Raw genomic sequence first — 16,342 nt, forward strand, 5'->3', positions numbered from 1 at the left:
TTCCGATATAGATCTACAAATAAGATTTTTTTTATTTAAATCGAATAAATAGAAATAAAATTAATTAACATTATTTTTTAGAAACCAAATAAATGTTACATGTTTCTACACTTAAAAAGTTTAGCAGAATATCTAGAAGTACTATAGATTCAACGTCGACCCGACTACAAAAATGCGTCTTTCCCAACTAAAATCCGATTCGAAAGTGTTAAGGGATTTCCGATATAGATCTACAAATAAGATTTTTTTTATTTAAATCGAATAAATAGAAATAAAATTAATTAACATTATTTTTTAGAAACCAAATAAATGTTACATGTTTCTACACTTAAAAAGTTTAGCAGAATATCTAGAAGTACTATAGATTCAACGTCGACCCGACTACAAAAATGCGTCTTTCCCAACTAAAATCCGATTCGAAAGTGTTAAGGGATTTCCGATATAAATCTACAAATAAGATTTTTTTATTTAAATCGAATAAATAGAAATAAAATTAATTAACATTATTTTTTAGAAACCAAATAAATGTTACATGTTTCTACACTTAAAACGTTTAGCAGAATATCTAGAAGTACTATAGATTCAACGTCGACCCGACTACAAAAATGCGTCTTTCCCAACTAAAATCCGATTCGAAAGTGTTAAGGGATTTCCGATGTAGATCTACAAATAAGATTTTTTTTATTTAAATCGAATAAATAGAAACAAAATTAATTAACATTATTTTTTAGAAACCAAATAAATGTTACATGTTTCTACACTTAAAAAGTTTAGCAGAATATCTAGAAGTACTATAGATTCAACGTCGACCCGACTACAAAAATGCGTCTTTCCCAACTAAAATCCGATTCGAAAGTGTTAAGGGATTTCCGATATAGATCTACAAATAAGATTTTTTTATTTAAATCGAATAAATAGAAATAAAATTAATTAACATTATTTTTTAGAAACCAAATAAATGTTACATGTTTCTACACTTAAAAAGTTTAGCAGAATATCTGGAAGTACTATAGATTCAACGTCGACCCGACTACAAAAATGCGTCTTTCCCAACTAAAATCCGATTCGAAAGTGTTAAGGGATTTCCGATATAGATCTACAAATAAGATTTTTTTTATTTAAATCGAATAAATAGAAATAAAATTAATTAACATTATTTTTTAGAAAGCAAATAAATGTTACATGTTTCAACACTTAAAAAGTTTAGCAGAATATCTAGAAGTACTATTGATTCAACGTCGACCCAACTACAAAAATGCGTCTTTCCCAACTAAAATCCGATTCGAAAGTGTTAAGGGATTTCCGATATAGATCTACAAATAAGATTTTTTTTATTTAAATCGAATAAATAGAAATAAAATTAATTAACATTATTTTTTAGAAACCAAATAAATGTTACATGTTTCTACACTTAAAAAGTTTAGCAGAATATCTAGAAGTTCTATAGATTCAACGTCGACCCGACTACAAAAATGCGTCTTTCCCAACTAATATCCGATTCGAAAGTGTTAAGGGATTTCCGATATAGATCTACAAATAAGATTTTTTTTATTTAAATCGAATAAATAGAAATAAAATTAATTAACATTATTTTTTAGAAACCAAATAAATGTTACATGTTTCTACACTTAAAAAGTTTAGCAGAATATCTAGATGTACTATAAATTCAACGTCGACCCGACTACAAAAATGCGTCTTTCCCAACTAAAATCCGATTCGAAAGTGTTAAGGGATTTCCGATGTAGATCTACAAATAAGATTTTTTTTATTTAAATCGAATAAATAGAAATAAAATTAATTAACATTATTTTTAAGAAACCAAATAAATGTTACATGTTTCTACACTTAAAAAGTTTAGCAGAATATCTAGAAGTACTATAGATTCAACGTCGACCCGACTACAAAAATGCGTCTTTCCCAACTAAAATCCGATTCGAAAGTGTTAAGGGATTTCCGATATAGATCTACAAATAAGATTTTTTTATTTAAATCGAATAAATAGAAATAAAATTAATTAACATTATTTTTTAGAAACCAAATAAATGTTACATGTTTCTACACTTAAAAAGTTTAGCAGAATATCTAGATGTACTATAGATTCAACGTCGACCCGACTACAAAAATGCGTCTTTCCCAACTAAAATCCGATTCGAAAGTGTTAAGGGATTTCCGATATAGATCTACAAATAAGATTTTTTTTATTTAAATCGAATAAATAGAAATAAAATTAATTAACATTATTTTTTAGAAACCAAATAAATGTTACATGTTTCTACACTTAAAAAGTTTAGCAGAATATCTAGAAGTTCTATAGATTCAACGTCGACCCGACTACAAAAATGCGTCTTTCCCAACTAAAATCCGATTCGAAAGTGTTAAGGGATTTCCGATATAGATCTACAAATAAGATTTTTTTATTTAAATCGAATAAATAGAAATAAAATTAATTAACATTATTTTTTAGAAACCAAATAAATGTTACATGTTTCTACACTTAAAAAGTTTAGCAGAATATCTAGATGTACTATAGATTCAACTTCGACCCGACTACAAAAATGCAAATCCGATTCGAGAGTGTTAAGGGATTTCCGATATAGATCTACAAATAAGATTTTTTTATTTAAATCGAATAAATAGAAATAAAATTAATTAACATTATTTTTTAGAAACCAAATAAATGTTACATGTTTCTACACTTAAAAAGTTTAGCAGAATATCTAGAAGTACTATAGATTCAACGTCGACCCGACTACAAAAATGCGTCTTTCCCAACTAAAATCCGATTCGAAAGTGTTAAGGGATTTCCGATATAGATCTACAAATAAGATTTTTTTATTTAAATCGAATAAATATAAATAAAATTAATTAACATTATTTTTTAGAAACCAAATAAATGTTACATGTTTCTACACTTAAAAAGTTTAGCAGAATATCTAGAAGTACTATAGATTCAATGTCGACCCGACTACAAAAATGCGTCTTTCCCAACTAAAATCCGATTCGAAAGTGTTAAGGGATTTCCGATATAGATCTACAAATAAGATTTTTTTATTTAAATCGAATAAATAGAAATAAAATTAATTAACATTATTTTTTAGAAACCAAATAAATGTTACATGTTTCTACACTTAAAAAGTTTAGCAGAATATCTAGAAGTACTATAGATTCAACGTCGACCCGACTACAAAAATGCGTCTTTCCCAACTAAAATCCGATTCGAAAGTGTTAAGGGATTTCCGATATAGATCTACAAATAAGATTTTTTTTATTTAAATCGAATAAATAGAAATAAAATTAATTAACATTATTTTTTAGAAACCAACTAAATGTTACATGTTTCTACACTTAAAAAGTTAAGCAGAATATCTAGAAGTACTATAGATTCAACGTCGACCCGACTACAAAAATGCGTCATTCCCAACTAAAATCCGATTCGAAAGTGTTAAGGGAATTCCGATATAGATCTACAAATAAGATTTTTTTTATATAAATCGAATAAATAGAAATAAAATTAATTAACATTATTTTTTAGAAACCAAATAAATGTTACATGTTTCTACACTTAAAAAGTTTAGCAGAATATCTAGAAGTACTATAGATTCAACGTCGACCCGACTAAAAAATGCGTCTTTCCCAACTAAAATCCGATTCGAAAGTGTTAAGGGATTTTCGATATAGATCTACAAATAAGATTTTTTTATTTAAATCGAATAAATAGAAATAAAATTAATTAACATTATTTTTTAGAAACCAAATAAATGTTACATGTTTCTACACTTAAAAAGTTTAGCAGAATATCTAGAAGTACTATAGATTCAACGTCGACCCGACTACAAAAATGCGTCTTTCCCAACTAAAATCCGATTCGAAAGTGTTAAGGGATTTCCGATATAGATCTACAAATAAGATTTTTTTTATTTAAATCGAATAAATAGAAATAAAATTAATTAACATTATTTTTTAGAAACCAAATAAATGTTACATGTTTCTACACTTAAAAAGTTTAGCAGAATATCTAGAAGTACTATAGATTCAACGTCGACCCGACTACAAAAATGCGTCTTTCCCAACTAAAATCCGATTCGAAAGTGTTAAGGGATTTCCGATATAGATCTACAAATAAGATTTTTTTTATTTAAATCGAATAAATAGAAATAAAATTAATTAACATTATTTTTTAGAAACCAAATAAATGTTACATGTTTCTACACTTAAAAAGTTTAGCAGAATATCTAGAAGTACTATAGATTCAACGTCGACCCGACTACAAAAATGCGTCTTTCCCAACTAAAATCCGATTCGAAAGTGTTAAGGGATTTCCGATATAGATCTACAAATAAGATTTTTTTTATTTAAATCGAATAAATAGAAATAAAATTAATTAACATTATTTTTTAGAAACCAAATAAATGTTACATGTTTCTACACTTAAAAAGTTTAGCAGAATATCTAGAAGTACTATAGATTCAACGTCGACCCGACTACAAAAATGCGTCTTTCCCAACTAAAATCCGATTCGAAAGTGTTAAGGGATTTCCGATATAGATCTACAAATAAGATTTTTTTTATTTAAATCGAATAAATAGAAATAAAATTAATTAACATTATTTTTTAGAAACCTTATTTTTTAGAAACCAAATAAATGTTACATGTTTCTACACTTAAAAAGTTTAGCAGAATATCTAGAAGTACTATAGATTCAACGTCGACCCGACTACAAAAATGCGTCTTTCCCAACTAAAATCCGATTCGAAAGTGTTAAGGGATTTCCGATATAGATCTACAAATAAGATTTTTTTTATTTAAATCGAATAAATAGAAATAAAATTAATTAACATTATTTTTTAGAAACCAAATAAATGTTACATGTTTCTACACTTAAAAAGTTTAGCAGAATATCTAGAAGTACTATAGATTCAACGTCGACCCGACTACAAAAATGCGTCTTTCCCAACTAAAATCCGATTCGAAAGTGTTAAGGGATTTCCGATATAGATCTACAAATAAGATTTTTTTTATTTAAATCGAATAAATAGAAATAAAATTAATTAACATTATTTTTTAGAAACCAAATAAATGTTACATGTTTCTACACTTAAAAAGTTTAGCAGAATATCTAGAAGTACTATAGATTCAACGTCGACCCGACTACAAAAATGCGTCTTTCCCAACTAAAATCCGATTCGAAAGTGTTAAGGGATTTCCGATATAGATCTACAAATAAGATTTTTTTTATTTAAATCGAATAAATAGAAATAAAATTAATTAACATTATTTTTTAGAAACCAACTAAATGTTACATGTTTCTACACTTAAAAAGTTAAGCAGAATATCTAGAAGTACTATAGATTCAACGTCGACCCGACTACAAAAATGCGTCATTCCCAACTAAAATCCGATTCGAAAGTGTTAAGGGAATTCCGATATAGATCTACAAATAAGATTTTTTTTATATAAATCGAATAAATAGAAATAAAATTAATTAACATTATTTTTTAGAAACCAAATAAATGTTACATGTTTCTACACTTAAAAAGTTTAGCAGAATATCTAGAAGTACTATAGATTCAACGTCGACCCGACTAAAAAATGCGTCTTTCCCAACTAAAATCCGATTCGAAAGTGTTAAGGGATTTCCGATATAGATCTACAAATAAGATTTTTTTATTTAAATCGAATAAATAGAAATAAAATTAATTAACATTATTTTTTAGAAACCAAATAAATGTTACATGTTTCTACACTTAAAAAGTTTAGCAGAATATCTAGAAGTACTATAGATTCAACGTCGACCCGACTACAAAAATGCGTCTTTCCCAACTAAAATCCGATTCGAAAGTGTTAAGGGATTTCCGATATAGATCTACAAATAAGATTTTTTTTATTTAAATCGAATAAATAGAAATAAAATTAATTAACATTATTTTTTAGAAACCAAATAAATGTTACATGTTTCTACACTTAAAAAGTTTAGCAGAATATCTAGAAGTACTATAGATTCAACGTCGACCCGACTACAAAAATGCGTCTTTCCCAACTAAAATCCGATTCGAAAGTGTTAAGGGATTTCCGATATAGATCTACAAATAAGATTTTTTTTATTTAAATCGAATAAATAGAAATAAAATTAATTAACATTATTTTTTAGAAACCAAATAAATGTTACATGTTTCTACACTTAAAAAGTTTAGCAGAATATCTAGAAGTACTATAGATTCAACGTCGACCCGACTACAAAAATGCGTCTTTCCCAACTAAAATCCGATTCGAAAGTGTTAAGGGATTTCCGATATAGATCTACAAATAAGATTTTTTTTATTTAAATCGAATAAATAGAAATAAAATCAATTAACATTATTTTTTAGAAACCAAATAAATGTTACATGTTTCTACACTTAAAAAGTTTAGCAGAATATCTAGAAGTACTATAGATTCAACGTCGACCCGACTACAAAAATGCGTCTTTCCCAACTAAAATCCGATTCGAAAGTGTTAAGGGATTTCCGATATAGATCTACAAATAAGATTTTTTTTATTTAAATCGAATAAATAGAAATAAAATTAATTAACATTATTTTTTAGAAACCTTATTTTTTAGAAACCAAATAAATGTTACATGTTTCTACACTTAAAAAGTTTAGCAGAATATCTAGAAGTACTATAGATTCAACGTCGACCCGACTACAAAAATGCGTCTTTCCCAACTAAAATCCGATTCGAAAGTGTTAAGGGATTTCCGATATAGATCTACAAATAAGATTTTTTTTATTTAAATCGAATAAATAGAAATAAAATTAATTAACATTATTTTTTAGAAACCAAATAAATGTTACTAGTTTCTACACTTAAGAAGTTTAGCAGAATATCTAGAAGAACTATAGATTCAACGTCGATCCGACTACAAAAATGCGTCTTTCCCAACTAAAATCCGATTCGAAAGTGTTAAGGGATTTCCGATATAGATCTACAAATAAGATTTTTTTTATTTAAATCGAATAAATAGAAATAAAATTAATTAACATTATTTTTAGAAACCTTATTTTTTAGAAACCAAATAAATGTTACATGTTTCTACACTTAAAAAGTTTAGCAGAATATCTAGAAGTACTATAGATTCAACGTCGACCCGACTACAAAAATGCGTCTTTCCCAACTAAAATCCGATTCGAAAGTGTTAAGGGATTTCCGATATAGATCTACAAATAAGATTTTTTTTATTTAAATCGAATAAATAGAAATAAAATTAATTAACATTATTTTTAGAAACCTTATTTTTTAGAAACCAAATAAATGTTACATGTTTCTACACTTAAAAAGTTTAGCAGAATATCTAGAAGTACTATAGATTCAACGTCGACCCGACTACAAAAATGCGTCTTTCCCAACTAAAATCCGATTCGAAAGTGTTAAGGGATTTCCGATATAGATCTACAAATAAGATTTTTTTTATTTAAATCGAATAAATAGAAATAAAATTAATTAACATTATTTTTTAGAAACCAAATAAATGTTACTAGTTTCTACACTTAAGAAGTTTTTCAGAATATCTAGAAGAACTATAGATTCAACGTCGATCCGACTACAAAAATGCGTCTTTCCCAACTAAAATCCGATTCGAAAGTGTTAAGGGATTTCCGATATAGATCTACAAATAAGATTTTTTTTATTTAAATCGAATAAATAGAAATAAAATTAATTAACATTATTTTTAGAAACCTTATTTTTTAGAAACCAAATAAATGTTACATGTTTCTACACTTAAAAAGTTTAGCAGAATATCTAGAAGTACTATAGATTCAACGTCGACCCGACTACAAAAATGCGTCTTTCCCAACTAAAATCCGATTCGAAAGTGTTAAGGGATTTCCGATATAGATCTACAAATAAGATTTTTTTATTTAAATCGAATAAATAGAAATAAAATTAATTAACATTATTTTTTAGAAACCAAATAAATGTTACATGTTTCTACACTTAAAAAGTTTAGCAGAATATCTAGAAGTACTATAGATTCAACGTCGACCCGACTACAAAAATGCGTCTTTCCCAACTAAAATCCGATTCGAAAGTGTTAAGGGATTTCCGATATAGATCTACAAATAAGATTTTTTTTATTTAAATCGAATAAATAGAAATAAAATTAATTAACATTATTTTTTAGAAACCAAATAAATGTTACTAGTTTCTACACTTAAGAAGTTTAGCAGAATATCTAGAAGAACTATAGATTCAACGTCGATCCGACTACAAAAATGCGTCTTTCCCAACTAAAATCCGATTCGAAAGTGTTAAGGGATTTCCGATATAGATCTACAAATAAGATTTTTTTTATTTAAATCGAATAAATAGAAATAAAATTAATTAACATTATTTTTAGAAACCTTATTTTTTAGAAACCAAATAAATGTTACATGTTTCTACACTTAAAAAGTTTAGCAGAATATCTAGAAGTACTATAGATTCAACGTCGACCCGACTACAAAAATGCGTCTTTCCCAACTTAAATCCGATTCGAAAGTGTTAAGGGATTTCCGATATAGATCTACAAATAAGATTTTTTTATTTAAATCGAATAAATAGAAATAAAATTAATTAACATTATTTTTTAGAAACCAAATAAATGTTACATGTTTCTACACTTAAAAAGTTTAGCAGAATATCTAGAAGTACTATAGATTCAACGTCGACCCGACTACAAAAATGCGTCTTTCCCAACTAAAATCCGATTCGAAAGTGTTAAGGGATTTCCGATGTAGATCTACAAATAAGATTTTTTTTATTTAAATCGAATAAATAGAAATAAAAATAATTTACATTATTTTTTATAACCATTATATGTTTCTACACTTAACAAGTTAAGCATTATATCTAGAAAAACTATAGATTCAATATCGAACCCAACGTCAACCTGACTACAAAAACGCGTATTTCCCAAATGAAATGCGGTTCGAAAGTGTTAAGGGATTTCCGATATAGATTTATTTTAATAAAAAATATAAATTCTACGACCAAAAAAATATTCACCAATCTGCGTTGTGCTCATTGGTACAATTGTATTTTTTGCGGTAGGATAACAAATATGTAGTACATTTTTAAATTTTTAAAGAAATTTGAGTACATTTATATTTTAGACACAAAAAGCTTCAATAAATATCTCTACGTTAACCCCCGCAAGAATTTTATAATTTTTTTAAATAATTTAATTTTTTTAGCTTTATATTTTTAAGGTGGGTTTCATCTACATTTGAAAAAGTGTAATTACGTTGCTATTTAAATAAACGTATTTCTATTTTATCCGCATTCTAAATATGAATATTAAATATTGCGGTTTTAGCGCCATAAAACTTTTCAATAGATGGCGCTACGATCTGAAGGGAAAGTACAAAAATTACGATTTCCTTTTTAAAAAAGTACATTTAAAAAATCTGTCACCAATATAAAATAACTTTATTTTATTTTTAATATATTATTTTTTGATGTGTAAAAAAATCGTGCAAAGAGCCGCATCTCGAACCAGCCAGCTGATTTCTCATTCTTTCCGTCTTAACTGCTGCTTCGTACACATTTTCTTCGCGCGCCCTTATTTGCATATTGGTCCATCAAAGGTTTATGAAAACTTGAAAAGGTAAACCTAACTATATATTTATTATTTGGTTTTCTACCATTGTGTATAATTTAAATGCTCTTATTGCCCGTTTCAATTTTAGAAATTTCGACTTTTGGTTTTTATCTATTACGCCTAGGGCGAGGCTTAAGTGATTATGGCGAATAATAACAAAGGCAATAGAGTTGGTATGCAATATGATAGAGAAAGAAAAAGAGCCGCTTATATAAATGAAGTTATGAAACAAGTTTCTGAAGAAACTGTTGTAGTGGAATCAACAAGTTATTTACCTGAGTTAGGTGGTATATTAGAAGAAACCAGTAGAAAATATTGGGTCCTATCTTGGACTTAAAGAGGGGAATGAAAATTTAATACATTTTTCCGATACTCAGGTTGAAATTAGCACTGAGAACAGTTCCGATAATTTACATGATAGTACTGATAGTATGAATAGTAGTTTAGCAAATAGTGACGAGACTAGTTCTTCAGAATTTAATGAACTTGATATTCGTGAAGATATTAGAAGCTGGGCATTAAACCATAACATAGACACAGTAAAGCTTAACAGCTTATTAGGAATTCTACAAAAACATGGTCACCATGATTTACCGAAAGATTCAAGAACCCTTTTACAAACGAATAGTTGAAATAGCTGGTGGTGAATACTGGCATATTGGTTTTCATCAGGGTCTCCATAATTTTATTAATTCACGACCTAATTACAATGAAGATATTTCTTTTGCGATTAACATTGACGGGGTTCCACTATTTAAAAGTTCAAACAATAGCCTTTGGCCTACTTTGGCCGCAGTTTATAGCTTTTCGGAAGGAATTGTTGGGGAGGTTTATCCAGTGGGAATATTCTGTGTGGATACAAAGCCTCAATCTTTGAATGAGTATTTGGATCGTTTAGTTAATGATTTGACTGAGCTGAGTAATATTGGTTTCCAGAATGACTCAAAATATTTAATTGTGAACTAAATGGCCCTTTTATTCTTGATACTCCAGCTAGAGCTCTCATTAAGCATACGAAAGGTCACACCGGTTATAGGTCTTGTGACAAATGTAATATTCATGGCTACCATTACAACAGACGCACAGTTTTTTTTAGAGCTTGATAGAAATGAGGATCCTGTACAATTACGGACTAATATTTCCTTTAGAAATCGTGAGGATGAAGAGCACCACCTTTTAGGACCACCATCTCCACTTGAAAAACTAGATATTGATATGGTTAGGCAATTTCCTCTTGATTATATGCATATCGTTTGCTTGGGTGTAATCAGACGCATTTTAACAGCTTGGGTTAAAAAGGGGAAATTTGTTGTTAGGTTGAGTAGTCAAATGATTTCTGAGTTTTCAAATAAGCTTGAAATTTGTAGAAGACATATTCCTACTGAATTTGCTAGAAAGCCGAGGGTTTTTAAATTTATAGATAGATGGAAGGCAACAGAGTTGAGACAGTTTTTACTGTATACTGGTCCCATTTTAGGTGAAGGTATTATTTCTACCGACGTTCTTAAACATTTCAGGCTGTTTGTTTGCGCAATATACATATTAGCATCACCAGTTTTTAGTGTGAATTTGTGTGACTATGCTGGTGAACTTCTAGTAAAATTCTTCTCTTCAAGCCCTGATTTTTTTGGGAAGGAATTTGTCGTTCAAAATGTGTATTCCCTTACTCATTTACCAAATGACGTAAAATTATTTTGGCCTCTAGATAATTTCAGCGCATTCCATTTTGAAAACCATTTGCAGCTACTGAAAAAAAATTCGTTCTCCTAATTTACCCCTGCAGCAGCTCCACAATAGGCTAAATTAAAATAAATTTGATTTCTCTAAAAAATTAACCAAGTAGTTTTGAAGAAACCATTCAAAAGTCATAGCGAACTTGTACCAAAAAATGCTAGATCATTTAAAAAAATTGAAACACCTTTATTTTGTGTATCTGTAAAATCTGGGGATAACTGTTTCAAATTGCAAACTGGGGACGTGATAAAGGTTCGTCATATATATCAGACTCAAGACAATGAGACTATGGTTGTTGGCAATTTGTGCAAATTCCATGATGACATTTTTGACTACCCTCTTTCATCTTCAGTTTTGGGGCTTTTTGTAGGTAGGGTTTCCAAACAGTCGAAAACATACCACCTCTCTCAACTAGAAAGTAAATGTCTTCTTTTTGAAAACAGTAACAGCTCTTTGGTAAAAATTGTTCCAATGATCCATTATTCCTAATTATAGCTTTTAAAGAAACTTATTATACTAATGATTAGTAAATTATCATATCAGTTTTAAATTTTAGTTTTGTTTTTTAAAATTATCTAAACGTACATTCTAATCATGAATGTCATATTTTTAATCCACTTAAATTACAAATATTATTAACAAAAATCTTTTCGTTTCAGATGTTTGTTGTATTTAGCTTCGAGAAAGAAGGTAGTGTTGAAGTGGTGCCTTATAAATGGTGCCCTGATGCAACGTCGTGTTATTGGCCACCACCTTCTATGCAAAACGAAATTACCAGTCTGATTACTAAATGTGTTCCTTATAACAAAAATTGGACTATTTTCAATGGAAAGATTTTATACAAAACAAGTACAAATTTTAATTTTAAACTGTACATATTTTGTTAAGTACGTTCTTAACTTTTAAATTGTAGTGATTTACTCTCGTGCCCGAGAACAATTAAAAAAAGCCGAAATGACATCTGACTTAGCTAGTGATGCCGAATATGGGAGAGGACAGAGACGAAACCAGAAAATAACAAAAGTAACTGAAAGGATTTCATCAGAACCAGAATCTAGCTCTGGTAAATAAATTAGTCATTTAAAGTTGAGTTTTTCTAAAGATTAATCTATAATTTCTGTATAGATGAAGATGACCGTAGAAAAAGTGGAGGGAATACAAAAACGAGTAAATTACCTTCACCACCACGGCTACCACCTCATTTTCGTAAGTTACTTGTATGGTTGAATTCAATATATGAATGTAATGTAGGTTTGTCTGGTTCTCTACAAAAAACGAAAAAAACAACTTCAAGTAGTTCAAAATATCATCACAAAGCTACATTGTCACCGGTGTTAAGCGCTCAACAGTCAAATAAATCAGCACCTTCAGATATTTCCGGAGAGTCCAGTCCTTTAATACCACGTGCGGATGCAAGTTTCGTTACACCAAGACGAAATCAAAGCGCTCGCTATTCCTCAGAACATGATATACAAGGCAATATAGTTATTATTTTTTTCAAATATTTTGTTCAGACTTGGAAAAAGCGGGAGTCATGGCTCTTAAAAAATATCAAGGGCCCCTAAAATAAATCATTAGAACGGGGGTTGCAGGTCCGTCCGTGAGCTTTGATATATAATCTATAGCTAACGAGAGCTAAATCTAGCAATGCTGTATAATTTTCCAACCCTCAATTAAATAAAAGCTAAGGGGGTTCGGGGTCCATAGGGCCCTGGTTAAAAATATCACTATTTCCTTGTGTGATTTTGTTAACTTTGATACATAATCTAAAGCTTCAAACACAGATGCATTACTGGAAAGGGTAGACGAGAGTTCTAGCACTCCATTACAACGTATGTTTTAACACATTCTTCTAATATCTTTCGATGTTTATAAGTTGGTTTTCTTTCAGAATCGACACCGTCAAATATGTTTCAGCCTTATAGTCAGCCTTCAATAAATTCCGGATCAACACCGTCCAATGTGTTTCAACCTGTTAGTCATCCCTCAAAAAAATCAACTACTGGTACTTTCAATGAATTTCTTTTAATTAATTTATGTGAAGTTTCACTATATTAAATTTTTCAGATAAAAATGATATTTTGTCGGCAAGTTCTCTGAGGTTTATGCTTTCGGACATTAACATTAAATTGAATAAAATAATATGGAATCAACAGCAATTGGGCCAGTATACTCCGAAAGAGTGTGAAATAGGAGGGATTCCAGATTTACCTCTAAAAACGTTCGATGATTTTAGTAAGTTCTAAAAAAAATTAAAGTTATAACTACGGTACAGTCGAAAAATTGATTGTATATCTTTTCATTGAATTGCAGGTCATAAAATTTTCAACGATTGGAGGAAAAAAAGTTGGAGGCACGAGTCGGAGGATTTTGAAATATGTCTTTTCCCATCAATTAATCCTGCAATTTAATTGGGTTGGTATGAATGGAAAGTATTCTTTTCAGTGTTTAAAAACCAAAGATGTTATTACAGGTAATTTCATGATAAATCATTTTAGCATCAAGGTACATGGCTGAGAACTTATAACTTTTAATTATAAATTTACAGAGGCTGTACAACGCAATGTTAGAGGTGCTAAGTCATTTGACCTAGAGTTAGTAATGAAGAAATGGTTGCGTTACTCTGGTGATAGGGAAGGCGGTAGAGAGCTACGTAAAAGGAAAGCCGATGAACTCAAAGATATTTCTGATGAAGAAAGCAACTTATGATTTTTATTCAAATTATAACAATTGTTTTAAAATAAAACAAGCTATTATCATGAATATGAAATTAAGTGTTTTGTATCATTTTTTTTATTTAATACTATATTCGGGGTCTTTGGTTGAGATGGTAATGTGTCATTTATCATCTGGTTAAAGGGTTGGGGATATTTAAGTGAAGGTGTTGGGCATAAACTGGTTTTCATAAAATCCAACTACTTCCCTATACGAAAACGTCTATTGGTCCAACTACTTCCCTATACGAAAACGTCTATTGGTCCAACTACTTCCCTATACGAAAACGTCTATTGGTCCAACTACTTCCCGATGCAAAAAACAGCTATTGGCCTAACTACCTCCCAACAGAAAAACGGCTATTGGGCCAGCCGGCCAATTCGATTGATCAGTTTGTAGTTTCCCAGCACTATTGGCCAACACTATACCCACAGCTGCTGGACCAACTCCTTTAGGCTACTAGGGATGCACCATTGTTACCATCCAAGTCGGTGTTGAGGTTATATGATGGATCAGAAATACGTCCATTAGGAGAATTCAAACTCAAGTGTCGAGTAGGGAAGCATATGGAACACCTGATATTTAAGGTGGTCAGTGGAAACCAACATCAATTGCTCTCAGCATTAGCATCTATTGATCTGGGGTTGGTCACAATTCACGTGCAGGAGAAATTCAGCATAGACCATTCAGAAGGTGTTCAAGACTCGAGTGGTCAGGAAATAATGCAAATGTCAGCGACTCAACGACGTCAGCATTGGACATAATAAAAGCACTTCCTCAAGCGTTCATTGGCCTAGGTGGTTTACCTGGCGAGTACAAGATAGAGATAGATCCAGCTGCAGTTTCAGTACAAGAAGAGGGCCAGTGGCTTTGCTGGAACTATTGAAGAAGCTTATAATAGCTCCAGTTACGGAGCATACTCGATTGGTTAATAGTATTGTAATAGTGCACCGAAATGGAAAGTTGAGGTTATGCTTAGATCCCAAACCTCTTGTTATATACACATGCATGTTAAGAGAGGGCGCTGATGGTACAAGGAGAAAGAGGGATAGGGAGGAGAGCGGGAAATAGAGGAGATGGAAAAACCATGTATGTCCGAAGGCAGAACAATCTTGTCTCACTCTTTTAGAAATATGAATGAATGTTTAATATCATTAAGGCTCCCCTACATTAATTAAATACAAACACAACAAATGGAGACGAAGATGGGATTGGATTAAAATAGATTCTAGAAGAGCTTCAACCAATTCAACAAGGAAGGATCCTCAAGAAAAAAAAACGAGACAAGAGGAGGTACACACCAGGAGGTGAACTAAGCCTAAGAGAGTCAACTTTAAGCTATCAATCCTCCACACAAAGGTGGCAAGCTAAGCCTAACTTATTTTTTTTCAACTCGGAATTTAACCAGAAATTAGAATATGCCTTCCATTAGCAAATTAACTCCTTTCAACGCAACAACAGAATCTTGGTCTCAATACTCTGTACGATTAAAAGTACATTTCCACATCCATGATATAACGGATGATCTAAAGAAAGCATCTTTCCTGATGAATTGGCTCTTCTAACTAATCTTGTACTACCAGCGGAGATAGAAACTGTGCCCTATGCAACTCTCATTGCAAAATTAAATGAACACTTCAACCCCACACCATCCAAATATGTGGAGATTAAAATTTTATAATAGGGGAGAGGCTGTTGGAACAATTAATGAAAGGTATAGCCAATGATGAAATGCAGCAGAAACTCTTTTCTGAATGTGACGCAGATAAAAACATCACTTTAGACAAAGCAATAAAATCTATTCAAGCTATAGAAAGTGGAAGTAGTTAAAACTTAACTTGGTCAAACAAGAGACCAAAGTCCTAAAGTTAATGCCATATCGAACACTCACAATAAACCGAGAAACAGTTTTATAGAAAAGGCCAAACAATCTTCAGGTCCTCAAGGAATTTTCAAAGTCGGAAAATTTATACCCAAGAAAAATCACTGCATTAGATGCACAAAATCTGGACATAAAAATGCCGACTGTCATCACATCAACTCAACCTCCATAAGTCATTCATTGCACGGTCAACAATATCAAAATTCCATTTGACTTAGAAAATGGATCAGGTCATGCCATGATCACAAAACATTGGCTTAACAAGCTGAAGTACAGAGGAAATGTCAAACAGTATGAATACTCAACCCTCAAAGGCTACACCCCTAGTAGCCTATTGACGTTGGCCCAGCAGCTGTGGTTTTGGTGATGGCCAATGGTGTTGGGCAACTATC

General features: G+C 30.4%; 1 protein-coding gene and 1 long non-coding RNA gene across 2 annotated transcripts; both read left to right on the top strand.

Moving 5' to 3' along the window:
• Positions 1 to 9,521: 9,521 nt before the first annotated feature.
• Positions 9,522 to 13,599, top strand: LOC149943392 (uncharacterized). Its single transcript, XM_090176078.1, has 7 exons — positions 9,522 to 9,625; positions 12,013 to 12,202; positions 12,267 to 12,416; positions 12,479 to 12,732; positions 13,125 to 13,185; positions 13,245 to 13,358; positions 13,421 to 13,599. Exons 2-7 carry the CDS (start codon positions 12,013 to 12,015, stop codon positions 13,597 to 13,599), a joined length of 948 nt encoding a protein of 315 aa, XP_090032204.1. The 5' UTR covers positions 9,522 to 9,625.
• Positions 13,600 to 13,672: 73 nt separating this feature from the next.
• LOC149943393 (uncharacterized) lies at positions 13,673 to 14,062 on the top strand. Its single transcript, XR_016481075.1, has 2 exons — positions 13,673 to 13,826; positions 13,902 to 14,062. It is a non-coding gene; the product is annotated as an uncharacterized LOC149943393 (long non-coding RNA).
• Positions 14,063 to 16,342: the final 2,280 nt, after the last annotated feature.

Source organism: Leiobunum rupestre, chromosome 5 (genome assembly GCF_980474605.1).
Source record: "Leiobunum rupestre chromosome 5, qqLeiRupe1.1.hap1, whole genome shotgun sequence".
Taxonomy (NCBI): Eukaryota; Metazoa; Arthropoda; class Arachnida; order Opiliones; family Sclerosomatidae; genus Leiobunum; species Leiobunum rupestre.